General features: G+C 40.8%; 1 protein-coding gene across 1 annotated transcript in view; it reads left to right on the forward strand.

Moving 5' to 3' along the window:
- Positions 1–3,251: 3,251 nt before the first annotated feature.
- LOC111158742 (NADPH oxidase 3) overlaps positions 3,252–26,008 on the forward strand; it is a 56,024-nt gene continuing 33,267 nt past the window's right edge. Inside the window, exons 1-8 of the mRNA XM_022520977.1 lie at positions 3,252–3,296; positions 3,926–4,021; positions 4,128–4,238; positions 5,252–5,336; positions 13,524–13,669; positions 16,232–16,413; positions 19,675–19,804; positions 24,931–25,023. Of these exons, the coding sequence (XP_022376685.1) occupies positions 3,252–3,296; positions 3,926–4,021; positions 4,128–4,238; positions 5,252–5,336; positions 13,524–13,669; positions 16,232–16,413; positions 19,675–19,804; positions 24,931–25,023 (888 nt within the window). The remainder of the gene's footprint in view (positions 3,297–3,925; positions 4,022–4,127; positions 4,239–5,251; positions 5,337–13,523; positions 13,670–16,231; positions 16,414–19,674; positions 19,805–24,930; positions 25,024–26,008) is intronic.

A 26,008-nucleotide genomic window follows, 5' to 3' on the forward strand; every position in this document is an offset into this window, starting at 1 on the left:
AAGCAAATTTGCTACATTGTTGCAGGTAAATCTAAGACCTCTCCTGGATAGGCATCATCTCCCAGAAGTGTGAGTGTGTTTGTGAGTGTGGGTGTCTAAGTGTCAGTTAGGGGAATTGGAGGTGAAGAAGCAACAGGATTAGCTCTATGCGGTAAATATTATAATTAGCCCTAGCAGAAAAATGGAGAAACAGACTTAAAAGGCGTAACAGAGTCAGAGCCGGATGACACGTAGAAAATGCATCCGTTCTTCAAAATCCTTAATCTGTGACTCCAAAGTTCAAGATGTTTAGGAATACAGGTGTTTTAAAATGTACCCGGGAGGGATTGGTTACAATCAAGTATCATAAGCAAGTTGTTTCAATGCAGTGTTTGTTTCAAACAATCAAGGCAGACAGCTGCCTTGAAAGAAGAGTTCATCACTTCTAGTTCCCAAGTCATACCACGCCGGGCCACAAGGGGAAGAAGCAGGAGGAGGAGGAGCAAGAGGGAGAGCGTGGGCCAGAGCAGCTATTGTACTGTTTTTTCAGGAAGACATGGGCAATGCAGCAAGAGCAAGCTAAACAAGCTTAGGATTGGGTCATTTGAAGAATTTCAGTAGGCTCTGAACTGGAGGGGTGGTCCCTGGTTACAGTCCCTGGTCCTGGGGTGATGTAGGGCAGAGACAACATCAGGTTGCTATGCGAGAGAGAGTTTGGTAAAGGAGGTAATTGGGGGGCATGCCCTCTGGATGGGTTGTTTGCACATCAAAGATGAGTCCCTGTGTAAAGTGTTTGCTCTCACTAGGAGTTAGCCAACCGAAGGACAATCCCTTCCCTGCATCTGAAGACCCCAAGATTCCAAAAGCATCTTTTTACAGAGAAGATAAAAAACATGGTTCATACAAGATAGCCTATGTATTAATTTTTTTAATCTTTCTTATTGAAGGACAGTTAGCAGACCATGTTACATTGGTCTCAGGTGCACAACTTAGTGATTTAACAACTGCATACAATGCTCACCATGGTAAGTATAGTTACTATTTGTCACCATACAAAGTTACTAGGATATTATTGACCATATTCCCTATGCCTTACTTTTCATTCCCATGATTTCTTTATTCTATAACTGGAAGTTTGTATCCCTTAATCTCCTTTATCTGTTTCACTCATCCCCTATCCACAGCACCCCTCCAACCACTAGTTTGTTCTGTGTATTTATGAGTCTGTTTTTGTTTGTTGGTTTGTTTTGTTTTTTAGATTTCACATATACATGAAATTATACAGTATCTGTCTTTCTTTGTCTGGCCTATTTCACTTAGCACAATACTTTCTAACCCCATCCATTTGTCACAAAGGGCAAGATATTGTTCTTTTTTATGACTAATACTCCATTGTGTGTGAGTATGTGTGTTGGCAGGGTCTGTACTATATCTTCTTTACCCATGCTTCCACAGACAGACACTTAACATCGCTTCTATATCTTGCCTATTTTAAATAATGTTGCAGTAAACATAGGGGTGCATATGTCCTTCCAAATTAGTGTTTTTATTTTCTTTGAGTAAATACACAGCAATAGGATTACTAGATCATATGGGTCATTTGCATTTTCTATAATTCATTATCATTATGTTACAATGGACAAGAAAGTTAATCATACATAATAACTTATTTATTTTTAATTAACAAATTAAATTAGAGGAATTCCTATAGCTTAAATATGTCCAATTTATAGGAATGAGATTAATATCTGTACTTAAGTAGGTTTGATGCACAAATCCATATATTAGTATTTAATTAAAAAAACACAGTGTAGGGGCGCCTGGGTGGCTCAGTGGGTTAAAGCCTCTGCCTTCGGCTCAGGTCATGATCCCAGAGTCCTGGGATCAAGCCCCACATCAGGCTCTCTGCTCGGCGGGGAGCTACTTCTCTTCCTCTCTCTCTGCCTGCCTCTCTGCCTACTTGTGATCTCTGTCTGTCCAATAAATAAATAAAATCTTTAAAAAAAAAAAAACACAGTGTAAGGTAGCAGTCGACAATAAAGATGCTCAATTCAGAGAGAACCAAATTCAAGTCCCAACAGCTCCTACTGCAAGTTACTTCACTGGGCCTCTCTCTACATGCATGTAATGGAGCTTTTAATACATACCCCATAGAGTTAATGCATGACTTAATTGGACGATATCAAAAAGTTCTTAACCTAGTGCCTGGATTACTTATTTAAAATTTAGGATTAATACTATTATTATTATTATTATTATTATTACTATCATTATATAGGTCATTGAATATCAAATTACTGTTCCTATCAACTTTAAAAAATTTTTAAAAAATTCTTGTAGGACCACTAAATGGATTCACCACATAAAGACACAGAAGCTTAGGCAATTGTTTAAATGGTACAACTCTCCTCTTATTTTCATCTTAATTATCTGAAATTTTTAAATGAAATACTTGGGTCAGGAGTAACAAGCAAATTGCTTCAACTGGAACAACTTTGTCTACCAAAATAGTCATAGTTCTTGTAAGGAACACAAAAGCATAAAATGGCTGGACTTATACACAGCTCTTTCATCTTTTTTTCTTTTTTTTTTTTTTCTGGATTCACTATGATAATCTCATCTATCTCGTGGGTTCACCAAGTTCGAATGGGGGGAAAATAACATTCATTCCACCAATCCCACAAATATCATCTACTTCAATCTTTAGAGTCATACTCAAAGATCTGTTTCTCTTTTCTTCACCGTCTTCTGAAAAACTGTTTAATTCATGTTTATTTACCATCATTCTGTATCTTCTATAAAGGAATTTTTTAAAAAGTGGGGGAGTAAAAAAATGGAGGAAACAAAATAGAAAAAGTTCAAGTGAAGTATTTTGCTGTACCCAACCTTCGTCAGTGAGGTTATTTCTCAAATTTACATAAAGACTTATTATCATCTTGACTGCAATCATGTAGAAAATGAATGGGGTATAAAGTACATGAGGATAATTTAATAAAACGAGCTTTCTTTTCTTATGAAATCTTTGAAGAAGAGAATCATTAGACAGAGACTTGCCTTGTATTCACCCAGGTCATGAGGCATGTCAGCCTGGTGATGTGCCTTTGGCAAGAAGTCCTTAATTAGAAATTCCTCGAGAGCTGCTCCCAGTAGGTGCTTCCTAAGACAAAAAGACAAAATAATTTAGCAGGGAAGCCCTTACTAAAGATACAGCAGCCAGGCTCAGGTGAATGAAAGAAATAATTTGCTGACAGCAACAGAGCAAAGCTGTCAGAATGGGGTGCTGGATTTTGAATGAGAGTCTCTCCATCATATTAGTAGTAAGTATTACTTTTGTTATTCAAGTTTAAATATATATATTAGACAGTCTTTGACTTTTAAGATAATTTGTACAGGAATGTTAAATAGCTTGAAGTATTACTTTGGTAAAAGACTAAAACTTGTTAGAAAACATTCAGTAGATATTTTTAATTTATCCTTACAGAATCATGTAAAGTTGTTTTTCGACTGAGTTCATTTTTAATTATTTTTAAAGTCAAGTAGTTTGTTTTTGCATAATGTATGAATGTTTCTCTAAATCAAATGAAGTCTTTGAATTAGACTATGAAATTGGAAATTTTCTAGAGTACTTTCTGAGTTGTTTTTAAAGATTTCCTCCTTTTGCCATCATTGATTTAAAACACTAGAGTGATGTTGATTAGGAAGGTTTTGTACTTTTCATTAAATTCCTTAAAGTATACCATATGTGTTTAAAATCTTTTTTATAAAGTTAACAATTTATTAACATTGTAATCACTGTTAAAAACTGATCTACGAGAAATAAGTGTAGAGTAAGTCTGATTAACACTGAGAAGCTCTTCATTTCACTTTAAAAGAAGAACCCAAGTGATTTTGAACAGAAGAAAAGATTGAAGATAGTATTGATTGGTCTCTTTTCATTCAACACTAGCTCTTGTGGCTGGGAGTGAATTTATATCTGTTTATTGACACATTCTGTTGGTATGAAGAGGAAGAATCTTTCCTTTACACGCGTGTTATTCTGGGTGTAAGTAGAGTTGGTGACTACACATTATCATTTCGGAAAACGCTCTATTTTCCCCAGCTTCCTTACTCTCACTGCATCTCTTTCCTGTGTCTTTACATGTGGACAGTCAACGTTGGCTTGGGCACGAGCATCTGCAGTGTGTCTGAATTTTAACTGCATGCTGATTCTGTTACCAATCAGTCGCAACCTTATTTCATTCATGAGAGGGACAAGTACTGTAAGTACTAAAATATTTGACATAATTTCCATTGTTTTAATGTCCTAATATAAGCACCATGGAAGATAAAGATGTATTTTACTGTGAAATTCCTAATAATCCTGTTTGAATTAAAGTTGGTTTCTTTGTAAGAGAGAACATAGTGGCTAAAACTGAAAATCAGGAATCAGTACATCTGGTGTGACTTCTGATCTTGCCTTTCCCTCCCTGCATGACATTGGAGTCATTGCTCAGCCTTTCCCTGATGTATTTGCTCCTCTGGAAAAAGATGGGCAATAGAATTGACCCAACTCTCAAAGATGGAAGTATTATAATAGTTTCAACTGTTCAATTTCTAATTGAAAGGAGAAAAATAAGCACTTGAGCCAAATGTCACTAAGGATGCATCTTTCGGAGCTCTCTGCCCAGGAAAACACAAGCGCAGTGCACAGATTTCAGTATGTAGACTTTAACCCCTACAAGACATAACAGGACATTTCCTAATTATATTGACTTCAGTGTGTTGGGTACCGTGATTCCTGCCGAACAGAGTAATGTGCTATAGAGAAAAATGAGAATGTCAATAACCCTAACTAGATGAGATAATTTATTATATAATCATCATCATAATTTTATGAATATTTAGAGGTAGATGAATATAGTGCTGTTCTTTGTGTAATAAGGAATAGTTTACAGACTGCTTAAACCACATCCATGAGAATGACGGTTTCCATCTTCATTTCCTAAAACTAGTTGGAGCATGGAGATTAGCAGGTTTATTCTAGAATTTGGACTTAGAGTCAGGGAACTATACTGTCTCATTCACTTTTACGGAGTTAAAATGTCAGCAAAGCCAGTAATAACCATTTGGTTTTACCTCTGGGACTAATTACTGGCCACTAACTTCTGAGCCCCATTGCCCCACCTTCAGGAATGTAGACAGAGGGAGTGCATGAGTCCTGCTCTCTTAGCTCTCAGGATGCTGTCATCCTTGATTCTTCTCCAAACAATACTTTTATTTTCTGTCACTCCAGTGCTGCAGAGGCCCATGGAGGAGGCAATTAGATAAAAATCTCAAATTCCACAAACTGGTCGCCTATGGGATAGCTATTAATGGAGGTAAGAACTTCTTACTCATTGCCGAGTGCATTTTATAAAATCTAATGTTTAACTTCTAAGTTTTGCTTTAGTTCCTCCTCCGCCAAAGGCTCACCCTTAAATAAATCTTTGCCTTCCATTTGACCACATAAACCTTATATAAATGGATTTTTAAATTTCTAGTTTAAACTCTTGCTGTCTTCCCTACCAAGCCTTCAGTTTGTCAGGGAAAAGTTAATGAAACTCCATTGTCATTTGTGAATAATTAAGCTTGTTGAGAAGACAACAATAAATACCTATTTGCAAAATGAATACTGTGCTACTCGATATAATTCACATTGGAAATAAAACTGACCTATACTCAAAATCTCATTCACGGACATAGGAAAATGGTATCATAGGCAGTAAAAGAAAAAAGAAAAGGAAGAGCAGGTGAAGAGGGGTCCGGATAGTATTGAGCCAGTGGATAATAAAGGACCTTGAAAAGATACAAGGCTTTAGAGCATATATAGTGTTATTGTTATTTCTTGAATAAGAAGACAAGAGAATTCAAGAAAAATACAATAAAAATTAGCATCCAGGGCCAAGGTTAAACTCTGCGGAGGAAAAAAAGAAACCGAGCAATAACTAACTCATTTGTGGTTTTGTTGGACAACAAATACACGGAAATGAAAGGCTATCTGCACAATGAGGACTTATGGTTCAGGACTGTTTCCCCCAAACTAATTTAACTATAAAATGTTTTCATCATTTGTTTTTATCCTCTCATGCATAAAAAACAGCAGAGTAAGAAGAACACTCAAAACAAATGTGGATTTAATTAAGCAACAAGACATGACAGACAGTGCCCGAGTACCAATTAACACAACTTTGGGTGTGCAGTGAGACATGTGGGGAGATTTCCCCATCTATTGTCCTCAATGCCAGATTAAACCAACCCAGGAAATGCTTGCAAATGGTCTTTGTAGTTTGTTAAGAAATAAGGGAAAAGAGACATCATGTCCCAGAGAAAACCAGCCAAGGGATGGAGGGCAGAGAACAAGCTAATGCATCTTAATGTCCAAGGCTACTTGGGCTACCATCTACAGAGGTGCCAAAAACCTTTGATGTATGAGTTGAATGCATAAAGGAATGAAGACTCAGGGAAGCAGATTTCAGCTCAGATATGGAATCATCCAGACCTTAAAATTGGAATGAGTGTCCCTGAGAATACAGAGTTCCCTCTCGTGGATGTTGTCAGGGCGAGGTCCAGACTGCTCCTTGGAAGGTTCTTCAGAAAAGGAATTCAAGGATTCTCCAGGTTTCCTTTAAAATCATGAGAATCTTGAATTCCTATATTAAAAGAGCAGATAAAAGACAGTAAAATGGCAGGAAGGATATTATGACTATGCAATAGGATTAAGGCAGAACTAAACTCTAAGAGAAAGAGAGAAGGAACCAAAAAACCCCACAGCATCGAAACACATTATTAAAAAAAAAAAAAAAAAAAAAAAGGAAAATATGTTCTGCAATAATTTTGTCCTTAAACCCTTGGGTATGTATATTTCTTTCTGTGTAATCATATATCAATAGGATAAATGTATCAGTGATGTGTACTGAATGTGTCCCCAATGTGCAAGATACCCTAAGAGAAGCTATAACCTGCAAGTAGCGTAGGCACTAATAATTTAGCAGGGACAGCAGTTAACTAGAACCAGGCAACCAAATTATTTTATTCCCCTGCTACTGATTGGTCCTGTGATCTCAGATAAGTTTTTTAAAAAGCTTTTTCTTCTATGAAATTAAAAGAACAAGAATACAATCTATCCATCTCTAGATGTGCAGACTAGTTGTCAGGATGTCTCTTGGAAACTGGAGACTACGAGGCCATCGGCTTGCCACTATTGCAAAGAGAATCACCTCCAAGTCTAGCATGGCCAGCGGGTTCCGTTCTGTGAGCCCTGCTCCCTCCTCCACTCTCATCTCTCTCCATACCCCCTTGCTTCTTCCCCTGGCAATGCCCAGCCACTGGGTCCCTGGGTAGTCTGTGCCTTTGCTCCTTTTACCCCCTTCATGTTAAATGCTCTTCCTTTCCTTCCTCAGTAGATAAGGTGTTGCCATATCTGGGACTCCCTGCCTGGCCTGTCTTCCCCTGACCCTCTGGGTCTGAGCTCCCAGCCCACCTCTCCTGCCTGCCCCTGTCATGCCTCCTACTACAGAGTAAAATTTCTCCATACTCTGATCTCCTCAGGGGCTGAGATGGGCCTTACCTGGCTTGGCTTTCCCAGCCCCTGTCACATAAATCCTCAACAAATTTGGTCAAACCTGAGGATGAGCAGGAGTCAGCCAGCTGGCAAAAAGGATTGGGGGAATTTGCAGGAAAGGTACAAGACCATGCAGAAGTTGTTCAGGGACCCAGCAGCAGCTTGGAGAGGGGGGCGGGGGGGGTGCAGGGGAGGAAACAGGATGTAAGCAGGGAAGAGATGAAGAGATTCAAAATGATGCTGGTCGTCCAAGATAAATTCACATTCTGCGGCAACAAGAGGAAGCAGCACGCTCTTCTCCCTCCTTCCCTCACAAATCCCTGGAGAGAATCAAATACCACTCGGGGGGTCTCTTCTGCTTGAATCTGCACTGCTTTGCAGGGATCCCAAACATCCCTGGGCTCTAAACAGCCCCCCACACCCCCGCAGGGTCAGACTGCTTCTGAGAGCAAAGCACTCATCCCCCACCACCGTCCCCCACCACCATGGCAACCAGCAGTGCAGGGCTGTTTCCATTCCCAGCAGAGGCAGGAGGGTGGGGAGAGAGCTCTCTGCTTCTCCAAGCCCTGACTTAGCAATTATTGCATTTCACACTAACTAAGAAATGCGGCTGGCAACTGCGCTTTTAGAAGAAAAAAAAAAAATGCTATGCCCTGGTTTCGTAGATATCCCTTTGCTTTTCACATTTCGTCCTTCTGGTGTATTCACTTGGGAGCCGCTGAAAATGTCCCCGTGCTTATTTTATTAGCATCGCCCATTATGCCACTTTTCAAATAGCCGACTGGCTTAATAGAGGTGTGTAACCTTGGAAGAAGAGCATCCGCATCGAAGTTTGCGTGCCAGCCCCTAATTTCTCATCCGTTCCTCTATAAGTTGAACTGCAGGCTTTAATTGGTCAAATCATTAAAGGATGTAATTAGAGCCTGGTGGAAGCAGGCTGGGGAGGAGGAGCGAGACAAACAATGGTATCTATAATCAAGGGCATCACCGAAAATGCAGTAACAGAAACTCTTCTCCTGGCTTCCTGCCTTCCCACTTGCCTGCCTATGATAAGAGCCGCTGGAGCATTCTTCAACCGCTAATAAATCATTTTCAGGGACCTATAACCCCAGTGGTATAAAAATTCCAGCCTCACAGCCCCTTCATTCTTATGAATGTGGATCCTTCTGGACTCCGTGGTCCAGAATGGACCTTAAAGATCTTCCAACTGAATAGCAGTTCTGTAAGCAAGATCGTTCTTCAAAGGGAGCTGTGAATAGTGACCCAAATGGCTTACAACTGCTCTGCTGGGGGAGGGGCGCGTGGTGGGGTAACAACTACCCACAGGCAGCTCCTGATGTGCTGCTAAAATTAGTTTATAAAGCTCAATAAACATAAGAGACAGGTTGATAGGAGTGCACTCAGAGGAAAGGTACTGAATAGAAAGACTTGGAGACCCCAGGATAGACGCCCAATTCTTCAGGACCAGATTGCTAAAGAATTGTTACTAATCCAGTTCCGCAAGAAGCATTGGGACCTCCAAGGAGGCTGTCTCCCCTGTCCTGTCCAGCATAACTGAACTTGATTTACAAATGAGTGGCGTGCAGTAGTCTAGAGTGCCAGAGTCCATGTGCATTCTTGCGGAAATCAGACCGCAGACTTAAAAGTTGGGGGGCCAGGCTCTGGCTGTAGATGCACAGCCAGGATTTGTCCCTGGGTCCTTATTTCTGACGGCTGCTTAATTAGGAGGTGACTAACTCCAAAATGACTGTTATCACTCACAGGCAGGCAGAAAGATAGCCAGAACTGACCGCCCTTCCAAGATTCTCCCTCAATTATGCTTCCTTTGATCTCCTGAAAAATAAAAAGAAGGAAAGAAAGAAGGAAAAGAAACTTTCTCAGGGCAACTGGCTCTAATTGTAGCCTTTATGATTTTTTTTGTTCGCTCTTCAATAAAAGCTCCTTATTTGAACTCAGAAGTTCACACACCAATTAAATGTGCATTTGTGGTTTGTCCAAGACTGCTGCTCTCTTTTAACTGTAAAAGTACTTTGGTGAGAAAATAGGATTGTGAAAAGACCCAGTTATAGCAACTTTTAGCCCTAGCATTTGGGTGCATTCTGAAAATGTGTATCTCGGGCTTTTCTACGGGCTGGGCAGAAAGTCCTCAGGGGCATGGGGAAGAGCCCACTGGCATAAATGATGGCATGGGATTCGCTACAACATTAAAAGTCTGCTTAAGCCAGTGTTGCTTTTGAAAACATTAAAACATGTGTTCCGTATTTGCATCACTTTTCCATTAGACTACAGACCCCTTTGGATGATAAATGTCCCCAGTTAATTTTGAAGGAGACACCGGAGCCTGACTGCTGGAAAGGAACCAAGATATCATCTCGTTTCCGTTCAGTCCACCCATTTTACAGATAAGAAAGATAAGAAAGTGGGCTGAAAGTAAAGAAGTAACTGAAAGGTGTCCTTCTCAGTGTCTTTCCAGCTACATTTTAACAACTCTAGTAACAGGATAGGATTCTGATGAGTGAGAGAGAAGAAAGTCCAGCCCTATCACCATTGGATCACATGCTTGGAGAAACAGGCACTATCAGTGTAGATAGCATGGCTATTCATATCAAACTTACTGAAGCGGGGCACCTGGGTGGCTCAGTCGGTTGAGCTCCTGGCTCTCGTTCTTGACTCAGGTCATGATTTCAGGGGTCATAAGATCGAGCCCCATGTCCGGCTCTCCGCTCAGCAGGAAGTTAGCTCTCTCCTTCTGCCTCTCTCTCAAATAAATGAATCTTTAAAAATAATAAAATAAAATAACTGAAGTGTGTAAAGGGAAGAATGGAACATATAATGTCTGAAAAACAGCAAAATCAGTATCTCCCTGGGCATCTACCAAGTCCCAGCAGCCATGGAGTTCGTGGGTGGGGTACCGTTCATTCGAAACCAAGATCACAATAAAATTAGGGTCCAATGTCAGAGGAAATAAAATGTTTAGACAAACCAAATGGGCACAAGTAGTTTTCCTTCTGAGAATTCCTGAGATGAATGAAACAAGATATTCTACTTGTTATCTTATTACCTGTAAAAAAAGAAAACAAAATGGAGGCTGTTGGAGCAAAGGAATAGTTCAGACATGAATTTTAAAGTAATGAAAAAAAAGCTGGGAAGAGTAGTTCTCAACAGATTCCCTCAGGAGCTACCTCCTAAAAATTATCCTGGGTTTTCTTATACTACTTCATTAGCTTCCTCAGCTCTGTTATAGGAGACCCGGCAATAAGAATAAATAAATAGTTCAATATCTTTGCTCATTCAATAAATGGACTTAAATCTAGTTTAACAGTGTCAAATTCTCATGTGGAAATCAATCTAATTGGAAATAGATTGTGATCAACAACTCCTTACACAGGAGGAGAATGCTATGGAATGCAGAATATAAAAGACACAGAATCTGTCCTGTACTCCCTTTCTGGATGTCACAGATTATGGAATCAGTAAGTGTTGGCACTTGATTTGGCTTGAAGCTCAATATCCGCTTCTGTAAAATGGGAACAGCTCCACTCTGTCTGGTGTACTTTAGTCCGTGGAGGAGAACCGAGGACAGCCACAGGCAGAAGGATGAGGGTAAAGGGGCAGAGAGTAAAAGGAGAGTTTACACCCACCTGCAAAGAGGACTCCAAGGGTTACAGTCGGTCTTAGGAGCTGTTTGACTCTAAAGACACCAAGTGAGCCATTCAAAGAGTTTTACCAAAGCCACAGGAGAAACTGGTTTTCAATAAAGCATATCATTTATTGAAGTGAAAAGAAGCAATATAACTTAAAGGTAAAATTTGGGGCTCTGGATTCAGGCAAACAGGGTTTATTCCACCTTTGCCTTTAATGAACTACAAGTGCCATAACTTTTTGAATCCTGGTCTGTCAAATGGCAGTAAGGCTAATACCTGAGTATTAAGTGAGATAATATGCCCAAAGCATCTATAACGGTGTTTGGAGTATAGTAAGTATTCAGTATCTGTTAGCTATGAGAAATAGGACCTGGTTAAAAAAAAATTATGCTGATTGTCAGAAAACAGTAATTAGGAATACTGCTAAAGATGTTTGCATTCAATTTACCACAAATTTGTCATTTCATATATAGCATATAGGGAGAGATGACTCCTAGACAAATGTTTCTAGCTTTGTGGACACTGAGACTATACAAGACAGTCCTGCATAGACACCACCACATTAATTGACAAATGGAACATAAGGAAGAAGTACAATGACCTTTTGGTGCTACTCACACCATACCCATAAGGAGACAGTTAACATCATGGACTCAGAAATACCACCGTGCTTTGCCTTCTTAGTTGAGCTTCAACTAAAGGCATATTTGAAGTGATTTCCAACTTTAAGACTGCAAGAAAATGTGCAAAAAAAAGAAAAAGTATTAGCAGGGAAAACAGTACTCCAGTAATGTTGCACCTACCGACAACCAGCTGACCCTTCCTCCCTTCCTGTAAACTCATTATCACTCAGCAAAATCTTATTCAGTACATACTGGTAGTAAGCAATGTGCCAAGTGTTAAGGTTATAGATGTAAATAAATACTCATAACAGGAATGTCTAGGAAGTGTTATAATTAAATCATTGCTGTATCATTGGCATCATTGGTGCGGTGAAATTGAAAGATACTTAATAGAAAACAACTTTTGAGTTGGGTCTTAAAGCACGAAAACAACTTTGCTGGTCAGAAAAGGGAATGGCTCTGATCAAAGAAAATCAGGGGACAGAGAGTAAAGCTAAATGGCAGATGGCATTTCTAAATACATCTGCTCTTAGGACTACGGGGACCAGAATGCCACCAGTATTCTCAGAAGCCTCTGCTGTTCCTTTTTCCTCCACTCCCCCCACCTCAACCCACAATGTACAGCCATGGAGGATTCCAGAATTTGCCTACAACGTGTAGTGACTGTATGAAATTAGCAGCCACTGCTGCTTTTCATGGTGGGGCGGGGGGCGCTATCAACTGGGAAGTTATCTACACCCTGGGTAATGAATTCTCATTTCACACTTGAATCTGATCCCAATGGCTGGTATCAACGGGTCACCCAATAGGGTTTTCATTTGCAGGAAAAGCATCAGGAGGAGGTCCTTGTCTGGATGTTGTGACTGCTAGCTTCCCCACAGATTTTACAAGACAGAAAAGAGTGGCATTGGGCACAGACTCCTCAAGCTAAATTATGCTGTGTTCCTGAGCAAGTTCTCCTCATTTAGAATTTAGACATCACCAATTCTCAGAATTAGAAAGTTGAGTTTTCTTCTTAAGAATATACCGAGAGGATTAGTTCTATAAATACTAACTTATTTCAATCCTCTAGGAATAACACATGCAAAGATAGTGTGTATATGTGTATGTGTAGGAGCGAATATACATATACACTGAGATATATAAAGGAAGAAAAGAAAATATAATGTCTGAAAGAGAACAAAAACTCTTCCCTGGTATCTATCCTATCTGTCATATGCACAGATGTCCATGGATATGATACACAGTACTCAAGAATAATGCTCTGTGATTGCTCGGAAAATATATTACGTAAGATATGAAATACGGAATCCATAGACATATGTATAAAACAGAATGTGTTCTATATATAATATGGAATTTTATATATAATGGAACATATATATATAATTATGTTGTGATATCCTAATACCTATTCCACTTACAGAATGAGCAGATGTTTATAATTAAATTATGGGGAATTGAGATTTACTTTATTTCTTCCTATAATTAAAATGGATGTGGCAAGTCACAGCATGCCTTTAGAACAATTCAATCCACTCTATTCAAGACACTGGGAAAGATGCACAAATAAATCACTCTTTGGAGATTACACAAACCAGAACAGAGAAACTTGACCATAGAGGCATTGCATTTCTGAGTAGCCACAAAGGAAGAAATCCGTATGGACCATGTCTGATCTCACCTCCTCAACCGTAGCCATCCACATCATCGCCCATTTGTGCAACCTACAGCGTTATCACCGGAGCCAGTCAGCTCAAGCAGAGGGACTTCCGGCCGCTCTTTCCAAACTTGGCGACGCCCCAAATGAGAGCTACCTCAACCCCATCCGGACCTTCCACACAGTGAGTCCTTGCATGCTACCTAGTTTCTCATCTGAAAAGTCCTTCCTTTTCCCGTGGCGTTATCAGGAACACTGTGTTTCAAAAAGCTATTAATAAAAGAGCTGGAGAGAAGTTTCTGCCAAATGTTAACATCAATTTCACCATTTTCTTAAAAAGCTATTTTTTTCATAAATGTTGCTAAGAGGTTATGAGCAAGAAGAAAAACTGATGCCACTTAATTAGTTTATAGAAAAACATAATAAATACACCTAAACAGAAAATACAATAACCTGTTAAAACCCTGATATTTTAAATTTTAAAGCAGCTCATGATTCAATACATTTTTGTTGGTGGTGGTGTTGGAATCATAAAGAGCGTGAAGTGCCCTCTACATCCATGGATTAAAAACTGGATGTCTTCATCTTCAACTCACAAATTGTTTTTGGATCTCTTTTCCCATACCATATTTTGGCACACATGGGGCTGGCTGATCTGCCAAATCAGATACTGGGCAGAGTAGCTAATTTCATAATCGGGCCTGCACGGCTAGTGACATCATTCTTGCTAATTACCCGTGTGCATGGAGTGGCAGCACATGTGGGAAACAAAACCAAAAATGTAGCTCCAGAAATCCACCCGTGGAGATAAAGATATTCCTCTCCTTTCCTCCACTCTTACCCCTTTTGTCCTGGCTGGTCGAAATATCGGGTCACAAATTACCCCACTGGAATAGGCATACAGCGTGTTGAATGGGCTAAAAAAAATTAGTATTGTTCAAGAAGAATCCAAGACAATGCACTCCAGTCGTGGAAATATCTCTTTCATGACCGTTTTGCCTATGCAGCCTTTTTTGAAGAAGCAAAGTTCAGTCTCTTTGGGGGAAAATTCTTCCATGGCATGTCCCTAATTATCCTAAGATGATTTCCAATATCAGGCCATTAATCAAGGAGAGCTACATTTTCTTAGCAGACAACAATCAGAAGCCCAAGTTTCAAAGTTATAAGTCAAAAACACAGATGCTGTAAGCCTGTGGAAAGGCCTTTGGGGTCCCTCATTTGAGTCACAGTATTTATGTTGGCACCTACTTGGGTGAACACTTTTCCCTACTAAGTGTTCTGGGGTGAACGCTTTTCCGCACTGAAGTTCATTGTTACAGACAACCAAGAATAAACCTCCGTATTTTGAAAAGATGATACAGTGAATAATATTTATTAGAAGGACTTTGAAAGCAATTTAACAAGATAATTAAGTTACTCCCAATATAGTTTTCTCAAAATTTTAGAAGCAATATACTATGTAAGTGTTAATTAAGTTCAAGAAACCCTCTACTTTAGGGTATTTGGAGAAAGATCAATAATACAAATTGGTACATTTGGAGAAAGTACCCATAACACCAAGTGTGCATTATGGAGTATTTTTAAAGAGATGCAGTGGGATTACTTTAGAGGGTACACGGCTGCACAAACCAGTCTACAAAAATATGTTGCAAGAAAAGGGAAGTGGGGATTTGCCTTAATAAGCAAAGAAGGATGATTTGAAATTAGCATAGCCTATGATATAAATGGATTTCTAAAATGCCTGAGTACACTTGCAAAAAAAAAATATATCTTTTAAATGTTTTAGACATACCCCTTTCCATTTTATTTCAACTATTTGCTCTATGAAGGAAAAAAGTAAATAAACAAGGAGAAGTCCCTACCCAAATTACCTTGAGATCTCAAAGCAGCCCAAATTAATGAGATTTTACTGACAAAAGATACAGTGTGAGTTTATTGAGCTCACGGTTGGTCGTCTCAACGATAGTAACACAACGTATGAATACTAATGACTTGGCAAGGGTATGGAAAACTCACAGTAAATACAAAGTGCTTTGTGATTCATATTCTAAAAGGCTCTTTAACCATCCCTTGCACTGACAGGTCAGAATGCCAGTCTTTTGGCAGTGTCTACCAGATAAGAATAGCTGTATCTTTATTGATCACCTAGGATTTACAAAGCCTTATTCCAAGCCTCCTGAGGTGGCATGAAAGAAATGCAAGTCATGGTCCTTCCAATTAAAAAGCAAGAGCAAGGAATAACTACCAGGGGAACAGAATGTGCTGCTGCTTTATTAGGAATGCCTCTGAGGGATCTCTCCAAAAAAAGTGTTTATTAATGTTAAAATGCAATTAGGCATGGCAAGCCACATTTTTATTTTAAAGATTCAAAACTTGAGACTTGGATTTATTTTACAGTATTTTATCTTAAAATGCATTTTCATATATTGTCTTCATTTCGATTTAACGTAATACCTTTGACAGGAAGGTTGATTTATACAGATGGAAAACATGTAAAGGATTCAATTGCATTTGATGAAATTGGAGCAAAGCAAATGTCTGCCATCAAACAGGGGTTTGGACAGGACAGGACAAAAGGAAAGGACAAGGAAGCTCCCCTCTTGAGTCATATGGGGACCCCTTTTCGAGGCTAATATGCTCCTGATAAGAACACCTTGAATTACCCCCTGCATGGACTCTCAAGTAATGACCCTAAAATGGAAAGGTAGAACAAAGATGTCAATGTCATGGTGTTTGTTTCTTCTAGAACACCATCACTGAATCCCTAACAACCATTGCGGGTGTTACTGGCCTCGTCCTCTCTCTGGCTTTAATCTTGATTATGACCTCTTCCACCGAGTTCATCCGACAGGTCTCCTACGAGTTGTTCTGGTGCACACACCATGTGTTCATCATCTTCTTTATCAGTCTGGCATTCCATGGGGCCGGGTAAGTCCATAGTGTGCTCAGAGTATAAGATTTTTATGTCTGTGAACCTCGAAATCATCTTAGAAAGCCCTTTGGATGGAGGAACATGACTGGCAGGGACTAAAGAACACACAGAAGGTATGGAAAAGAGCATCCATTGGGGCAAACACCTTTTTTTAGTAACTGAAAATAAGCAACATAGATGATGAAGTAATATCTTTATTTTTCTTGCTAACTCTGTTGGGGAGTCTTGACATGTTTATAAGATACAGAAATTTTAATGAATGCTGGAGAACAATAGATCTGTGTTTCATTCAGAACGTATTTTTGCAATCCAAATTACGTTAGTCACGATATGTATTTCGGACACCCAGATGTCGTTTCTGCTTCACCAAAACCACCTACTGGGAAAACTGGTATGGGGGAAGGAAGAGTGTGCCAGATGGCAGTCCGACCAAGGCTCTGTCACTAGTCATCAGGGTGGCCGTGTGCAAGTCCTTTCAATTTTATGGACCTCAGTGTTCCCATCTGACTTCCAGGATTCCTTCTTGCCCAAACATCTCATACAATGCCATTCCAGTAGTCAACACTTGCCTGGTGCTATTAATCTCTCCATCAAGAAGGTAGAGTAGCAGCTCAAATACAATGTTTCAGTTCTTCAAGTAGTCTCAAAATGACTCTAGACCAAAACACCAATTGATACCTGTTCACTAGTTTGTCCCACATTACTTATTTCATAAACTGATGCCTTTTTTTCCATTTCACAATTTTCAGAGCACATTCATGTGCATGGTCTGTTTGATCCCAACAATTGTCCTGTCCCATAAAAAGGGTGAAGTTAGCCCTATTTTTGTAAGGAGGAAGCAGGTCCGGGGATTAAGCGAGTGCCTCCAGGCACCAGGACGAATAAATGCCGGAGTCAGACGTATGGCACCAGTCTTCAGACAACCCAACCTTTCCTGGTGACAAGCCCTGCAGAACAGCTCTTCACTGGCTCTCTGGGGAAGCATTCCTTACACCTGCAGGAATGTGCACCAGCCCATCCCCTCTTGCACATTTTTCTCCCACCTTTTCGGCTGCTGAGTGAGCCTGAAGGGGGCTCTGCTTCCACCCTGACTTGGAAGAGGCTGGCCACAGAGACCTCGGGGCCTGGCCAGGCACACAGGACACAGTGATGGTGGGGTTCAAGGCAGGATGGGTGGGGGCGGGGGGCGGGGTGCATAGGGAAACTCTGTGTGATTCACCTCCACCACCCTCCTGCTAACTGCTCCCTCAAGCTCAGCCCTCCACTTCTGATGAAGGTCACTTCTGTTGCCATGGCCTAAGCCTGACTAAGAGCTCCCCACCATCCACCAGCTCGTCTGACCCCCAGACACTGTAGAAGGAAGCACTGTCCCCTCCCCCCAGGGTATGTGTTACCCTGGGGAAAAACTACCAATTCGTCTGTTCATCCTTAGACTCCTACTCAGTCAATGGTCCTATGTATGCTGCTGCATGGCTGACAGCTTTCTAGTCTTTAAAATCAGCAGTTGGCTCTCCTGATGCTTGATTCCTCACCCTGACTCTTTGTATTTTGTGGAGAAGGTGGATGGTCCCAAAGTGCTCCACCCCAAAGACAGCCAGTCCCCCTTTCTCTGTGATTTCTTCTGCTGATGCCGGGGCATTAACCCTTACAGCACGTTTGAGAGGCTCTTCAGACTCCACATGGGTCTAGAACTCCTCGTCGCAAAAATCATGCATGTGTCACCCCGGATCCTGCCTCCCCACATTCACACAAGAGGACTTCAATGGGCCAGTGTTGCATTGGAGATATTTTTTAATATTCATATAACATTTCATAAGATGAAATATTTTAGTTATTTTAACTTCGTTGAAAGGCTTATTTTGGGATAAGGGCTTCATTTAATCTTCTCAGCTTGAAGTATTCCACAGCCACTGTTTACAGCAAAAAGTAATTTGCAAATTCTATACAAAATGCTAAGTAAAGGAGGATTATTGGAATGTGTTAAAGCCCACTAATCTTTCTATTATGGGATAGCATAGATGAAGACATAACTTTTTTTTTAATTTTTAAAAAGATACTGCATTTGTGAACTGTTCTGAAGTTTAGATAATATAGAGAATGTTACCTAGAGCTTGAGAATGATGGTGTTAAAGATTTATAGAATCTTTTCACCTGGTTCCTATCTATTATTTGCCTTTCCCATGTCTGGGCTTCAGCTGCCCATGGGAGATTCACAGATAGCTGTACTCATCTAACTCAAAGGGGTGTTTTGGATGCCTTCCACATCACAGACTGGGACAAAGGCCAAAATGTCAGTTCTCCAGGCTGAGGTCTGAGGTCCCCAGGGTCATTGCCACTCCCTCCTCCAGTGCCCGACGTTGCAAAAGGGGACATGTTGCTTCACAGGTTACAGGTCATGAACCTGGATGATGCTAAAGTTTCTCAGTCTGTGAGTATGTAAGTCGATGTTTTTATTCATAAACACCTAAGAACTGAGCAACTCCCAGATTGCATGACCTCAATTCTTAGGCTTTGCAGCCCGGTGCACTGATGGGTAAACCGAGGAACTTGTACCAGAGCAACTTGTCAAAGGTCAGTCAGTGCTGCATTTGTGGCAAATATAATATAGCAGGATTACAGGACTCTTGATCCAGTGCTCCATTCACGAAGGCAGTCTTCTTTTTTGCTCTCAAATTCATCATGTAGTCCTGAAGACATACTTCCCACTGACCTATTTTGACCCTGTCAAACGCTACGCCTGCTAGTGGTCACTGGGGAAAAAAACATCATTATTCAGGGCACTTCTTCTGACTCCTTCACTTGAAAACTTCGAGGTACTCAGAAACAAACCAAAAAGGGTAGAAGTTAAATAAATCTGCAAAAGACCCAAATAGTACAAAGTTAGCCAATTAGCCCGAATCAGCAATCAGGACGAGATGTAACCTAATTAAATTCAACAGTCTACAAAAGGATGTGTTCAAACAATTTCCCTTCATTATGAATTCTCTAATATAGACACTTTCAATTTAACACAGGATACCGCAGAGGGGCACTTCTTTTCTGGGATCTTCAAAGTTACTTGAAGCTTCTTAAATTCCTATTTTTAAAGATGCTGAGAGAAATGAGTGACAGCCCGAGTTTCAAGACCCTTGAAGTGTTATTCCAGAGCCCATTGTAGAATATATTGTAGAATATATATCTGTGGTATCACCAGACTGCACAAAATCAATTTTAAATGTTTAAGGTTTTGTTTTGTTTTGTTTTGTTTTAATGGCAAGTCGGATTGTTCGAGGCCAAACTCCCGAGAGTCAACTGCAGCACAACGTCACCTTCTGTAGAGATCACTATGCTCAGTGGCAGAAGGTGGCCCCATGCCCCGTGCCTCAATTTTCTGGCAAGGAGCCTTCGGTAAGAGTGAACCCAAGAGCTTTTAAAAAATAGCTGTCTCCATAGTTAAAAGAACTAGAGCTTTATCCGCTTGAGAGAAAGAATAGCCCATGTCACCACTAGACAAAACCAACTCTTTATTAAGTGTCCTAATGGAAAAATCTAGTTATGGATCATTTTAAAAGAGGTTCACTGCCAAAAGCGTTCTGTCCACTTTGAAATGTGCTCCTGCACTCGCATTTAACTGTGGATGTCTGTTATAGCGGAATGCACAGCACCGAAACTGCTAATGACCCCGTCTCTGGCTTGCCATCCTCTGCTCTGCAAGGTCAGCTCCCCGTCCCCCTGCAGAACTGCCTCCGCCATTCTGGAAATTAATAGCACCACTTCTCCAATGGACGTTAAACAACAACCAAATGAGGAGAAGCCTGCCCTCTTTATTAAGCTTGCCTTCTTGCTTCCGACAACTTTGGGGATCAAACAAATGGGGATATTAAATGCATTTATTTCCTGTTCTCATTAAGCTCCCATGACTGAAATAATGATGGTAGACAAAAGGAGACCTAATTCATTAGAGTGGACGATAGCATCCACAAGTTCTCAAAAGTAAGATTTCCTGGCCATGCTGTCATCATTACAGTCGGTAGCATAGGTAAATAGAAATAATGACCCTATTTGGTCTCCTCGGGATTCTTCGAACAATGCAAGCCGTGGGGCAGCTGGATGATGCATAAAAGCGAATCAATGAAGCTAGCAGATTAAAACTAGAAGGAAACACTGCTCCCAAAATATGTGTCATTAAAAATGGAATAACAGTATGTAAATGCGGGGGATTCAGGAAATGAAGTCATCAGCTTACATGGACTCGAAGGATGGACTTTTTCTAAAATCCTCGAATATATTAAATTAAGCACTGGATTTTAAAAGTGAAAACTGCTAGGAGGAATGTTTAAAACCGAGAGAACTGGAATAGATGTGCCCATTAGACTGTGGTTCTTTTAATGGTCAGTATAGATTGTCTCTGTCTTAAACTCAACTATTGGTAGCCAAGACCCAGCCTGCATATTAATGAGGAATGCGAATCCCTCTCTAAAATCTTCAGCTACCTCGTCTCCATAAAAAAAAAAAAAAAAAAAAATCAATACTCTCCCACACCTAATGAATACAGACCAGATCCCGCTCTGCAGCGGATGCTGACATTAATTATTATTAAAAGGGGGGAACTTACCCATCTCTCTGTTAACTCTCCCCTGCTACACCTCCTTGCACACCCAAACTCATGTTGTCACTCTTTCTCATTATTTTTAATGGATCCTGATTCAAAGCATGTGTGGGCTGTGTAATTACTGCTTGGCTGAATGTACAATATTCTCTCTGATGTCTTATAGACACTGAATCCAAAAGGCATCCCAAGGACAAGGAAGGGCTCCTGCGCTCTGCTACACCACATCTCCCCGTCTCTTCCTCTTTGCCTCTCCTAACTGACTTTTCACAGTACTTTCATCGACAGAACATTTATCAATCCACCTTCAGTGGTGCACTACCGTCCATGTTAGGAGGGAGAATGCTTTTTGTACATCACCGCGGAGATACCGCACTGATCGAGGGAACCAGTTGTTCCCTTAACCCCCTTCTGTCTCTGACTCACGGACACATACAAGGCTCCAGAGTTGAGAGCTGTTCATGGAACGTGTTCTCAAAAGAAGCCTGGTCTTCCTTAGCCAAAGAAGCATCTTATTTTACTTAATTACATCAACAAGTGACAATAATACTACTAATAATAAGGTTAACACTTTTTAACTTATCAGGGCATGATGTCAACAGTAGAGGAGGAAGCTTTAACTGAGTGAACGTCAGCGTAGCAAACTTTTTCTAAACGGCTGTCATGTGCTTGCAGTTGCGGTAGATGCAGGATCCACAGACATGACTCTTTCCCCTGGAAATCTTATTGTCTAGAAAAAGAGGCCGTTTATAAACATAAAATAAAATCAGAGCCAGCATGTTCTTATTTTCTGGTAGGAATGAAAAACCAGGAGTGAAAGTGGAAGAAACAAGTTTCATTATGGCAGCTTTTAAATCAATGTAACTTTATTTCCCATCGTAAAATATTCACTGTACCGTGACTCTTTGAGTATTTTTGGAGAAGAAAAACTAAAGCGAAGAAGCCATAGCGTGTTTGAGCATGAAAGAAACTTCGATGCTACATAGCCCTGCCACTTTATGTAACAGGTGGAGAGCCTGTGGCCCAAGTTTTCGTGTCTTCCCTGCAGTCACAAAGGGCATTCCCAGGAAAACCACATCAAGAAACCAGAGCTTCTATGGCCACGAACTTTCACCTCTCCTCTCTTCGGCATTCATTCTGAAACTCCAGGCTTCTCCCACCCCTCACATTGTCCGCTCTCTGCGGCTCTCCATGAGAACCCACCCCTGACACTGTATTTATCTCTGTGACTAAAGCTAAAACATGTAAGAATCCGGAGGAAACCCAACCAATAATTTTCTCCAACTCTCTCATTTTACAAAGCAGAAAATTTGAACATTAAAAGGCCCAAGATTTTCCACAAGTCATAGGTGGAGGGATGGTAACTCCAAGACCAGAAACCACGTCTTCTGAGACAGTTCAGGCACCCCTCCTGCTCTGCGCCCTGGCCTCCTTCTGTCTTTGCTCACGCTTCCTATCCCAGTCGTGTGCAGGATAACCTAATACTCACCTCTGGCCACTTCTGTCCCTCACTCCCTAACTCCCAGAGGCTCCAGGAGTATCACGGTATACCCAAACTGTGCTTTCTCCTCCTGGAGCAATTTATATACTAGAGCAGACACAGAACCAAGGACTCATAGCTTACATTTTCCTTCCTAACTAACCACACAAAGAAAAAATAATCCATCCCATCTTTTTTTTTTTTTAAGATTTTATTTATTTATTTAATAGGCAGAGATCACAAGTAGGCAGATAAGCAGGCAGAGAGAGAGGAGGAAGCAGGCTCCCTGATGAGCAGAGAGCCCAATGCAAGGCTTGATCCCAGGACCCTGAGATCATGACCTGAGCCGAAGGCAGAGGCTTTAACCCACTGAGCCACCCAAGCGCCCCAGTCCATCCCATCTTTATCAACATGGAAGAATCCGAGACTGTGACTGATTTGACACCCTCAAAATGAAGTGTGTGATGTCTAAAACTTTCTAAAATGGGCATGGAAGATTATTTATAAAAGCACATAGATACTATGTGAGTGTTTTTGCAAATATCTCTCTAAGCTCACATAGAAAGAATTGCATTCTTGCTATCCTTTCTGTAAATATCCAAACCAATTCTCAAAACACTTTGTGGTTGATTCAAGCATAAGAGACTGAAGGATTCATTCCCTTGGTCCAACCCCATCCTTCATGTCCACCCCTTCCCAACTTCTCCCATCCTCTGCTCATCATACCGGCTCACGCACCGCATAGGTGGACAAAAGACTTCATTCTCTCTGCTCCTCTGAACACGTCACTGAGCCCCACTGAGGCAGAAAAGAATAAGTGGGTCAAATTGCTTTGTGTTGCCCGCATAAATCAAGCCTTTATCAGGCCAATAAGAGATCCCGAGGGAAAAAGCAAGGAGGGTTGACGTGGGTGAGCAGAGGTGCTATGCACACAGACCCAGCAGTAAACAGAAGAGAAATACACAAACAAGGTAACAGAAGCAAAAATAACACTGAAGGGCTTGTGACCCGTCCCCAACAGACACAACAAGAGAATGGGTAAGAATCACTAGCATAAAAAATGGTGCGTCAGCTAGAAAGGGTTTAGGGAACATGAGTTCAAAAGGATGAGACAGCCTTCCTGCTCCTAAGGTAGTGTGCTAGTAGGAAGGTGGCGTGCACTTAGAATCCCAAGCAGAGAATTTGGGGAAATTATGAAAGGCTTGAGTTCCAGTCCCGGCTCCCCGGGATCGAGTTCTGTCTCCCTACACCACGCCACCCATTCCCACAAAATCAGGGTTTTTTTTTTTTTTCTTCTTTATATGAAGAATTAGGTGAGATTTCAGAGAACTCTTAACATCCTAAAATTCAATGAATTACTGAGTCTCTAATGTTTTGCAAAACAAGGCTCAGCAGCAATGTCAGCACACGGGACAGAAAGAAGCACGATTACATGATAAGTGCACAGGCCAGGCGGTCAGACCCTTCTGGGGTCATGTTTTTCGGGTGCACCTTTGGGACCTGGACAATCTGTTTGACGTTGCTTCGCCTCAGTGTCCTCTTCCTAAAACCAAGAGAATACCATGTGCCTCGTAGGGTCGCTTGGTATCAGACCTAGTATAAGTCTTCAAACATCAGAAGTTCCCAGTCCCTCCCTTCCAGGGGAAGAGGACACCTTACATTTGGGCACAACACTAGCACAAGACTAGCCTGATGGTAAACTGATCATCGGTAATTCAGATTAGTCTCATAAAAGCTTAACATAGGAAAGGATTTACTAAGAATGGAAATGTCCGTTGTCACAATCATCCAGAAGACTGTGGAGGATTTTGTTCTGATTCTATAAACCTACATTTAAAGCTCTGAGACACTGCCTTTATGTCTTATTCCTGATAACATTGGATACACATACACGTGTGAGTGTGTATGTATGTGTGTATGTGGGTATGGGCGTGTGGGTATGGGTGTGGGTGCTTTTTCAGGCAGAACCCCCAATTGTGACGCGTTGTTGGCCCAAAAAAATTACTGTTGAAAATGTTTTTATTTAATTTTCCATGTCCTATTTTGGCTCAGGAATGTAGCTCTGTAAGCCTTTGACTTTGGCTGAGTTGGGAGCATTTATGACCCTATCATATGTAACATAAACATCAATCTGCTTTCCTATTTCTTTGCAAATTCAATTATTTCTAATTACATAAAGGCATCATTGATCAAGTAAGCATAAAAACCAATACAGAAGAGTTTAATCTCTTAAATAAGCTTGTAGGCTTCAAGGAATAATTGAATGTTATAGTATTTAATACAAGGAGATATCTTTATTGTTGATAACTGGCCCAAAGTTAAAGGAAAATGTCTGAATCCTATCATGTTATGTATTGATTTGGTTCAAATTGAAAATATTTGGTTTCTATTCTCATTTCCTTTTCCTCTCTCTCTCTCTCTCTCTCTCTCTGCTATTCTCTACAGGCTTGGAAATGGGTTTTAGGCCCTGTGGTCTTATATGCGTGTGAAAGAATAATGAGGTTGTGGCGGTTTCAACAAGAAGTTGTCATTACCAAGGTATGCGTGTAGCTTTATGTCTGAATAAAAGCCTGAGTGTAGATGAAAATTTTTTATTAGCCCAAGTTTTTAATTTGCCATTTTTATTGCAGAACTGTCTGTAATTTAGAGGCTCATCTTCTGTTCTAATGATTGCTTGTATCCCGCGCATCTTTTAGTGTGACTAATTTTACTGAAGACAGAGATCAGGGCTCCGGACCGAGACACGGAATTCTGATAAAGGTTTCGGAGCCACCCAGGATCATCCATTCTGCTTTTTATTTCGGTTTCTCACTGGGGGTTGGGGAGGATGGGCGGGGGGACGGAGTCAACTTTACATTGCCCATGGTCACTTCTAGTACAATCACCTCCTTCGACACGTAAAGATGGTGATTTTGCAAACACACAAATAATAGACAGACATTTTCAAAGGCACACACTGAGCAGAGGACAGAGAACAGTCATCTTCAGGTTCAGAGACAGCAGGAGAGTGAGGGTGGGGGGAGCCTAGTGAGTGAGAGCCCCAGGGAGTGTTTTCCAATTTGCCCCCCTCCTCACAGCTCTCTAATTTTACCACATGCTGGAGGAAGACATGAGTCGCTAGAACAGGAAAAGATGTGTAGGACCCTGAAAAGTACCAAAAACCCTGCCCCCAGTGTTTAAAATGTCCAAGAAGAAATGCTCCGCTAACCAAACCTTTATTGCTAATACAATATTAACAGAATCCTCTATCTCCTTAACTGTCTTCATGAAAGCAGATGCATAGAAATTGCTTCATATTTCTGTTTTAAGCTGTTTCCGTGTTGCTGCTTTTAAGTTAAGCACCAAAAGATATCAGGCTATGTCAAAAGCCAGACAGTAAAACTTCTGGAAACCCACTAGAGCTGTTACTAGGGAGACGATTTAACAGCAGAATCAGAACAAATATCAGTAGGGAGATGGGAAACAGAACTAATGATTAAGTCCTGTGAGATTCTCTTCCGAATGGAAAAATACTGTCACAGGA

The sequence above is a fragment of the Enhydra lutris genome, unplaced genomic scaffold (genome assembly GCF_002288905.1).
Source record: "Enhydra lutris kenyoni isolate GAN:26980312 unplaced genomic scaffold, ASM228890v2 scaffoldscaffold62, whole genome shotgun sequence".
Lineage (NCBI taxonomy): Eukaryota > Metazoa > Chordata > Mammalia > Carnivora > Mustelidae > Enhydra > Enhydra lutris.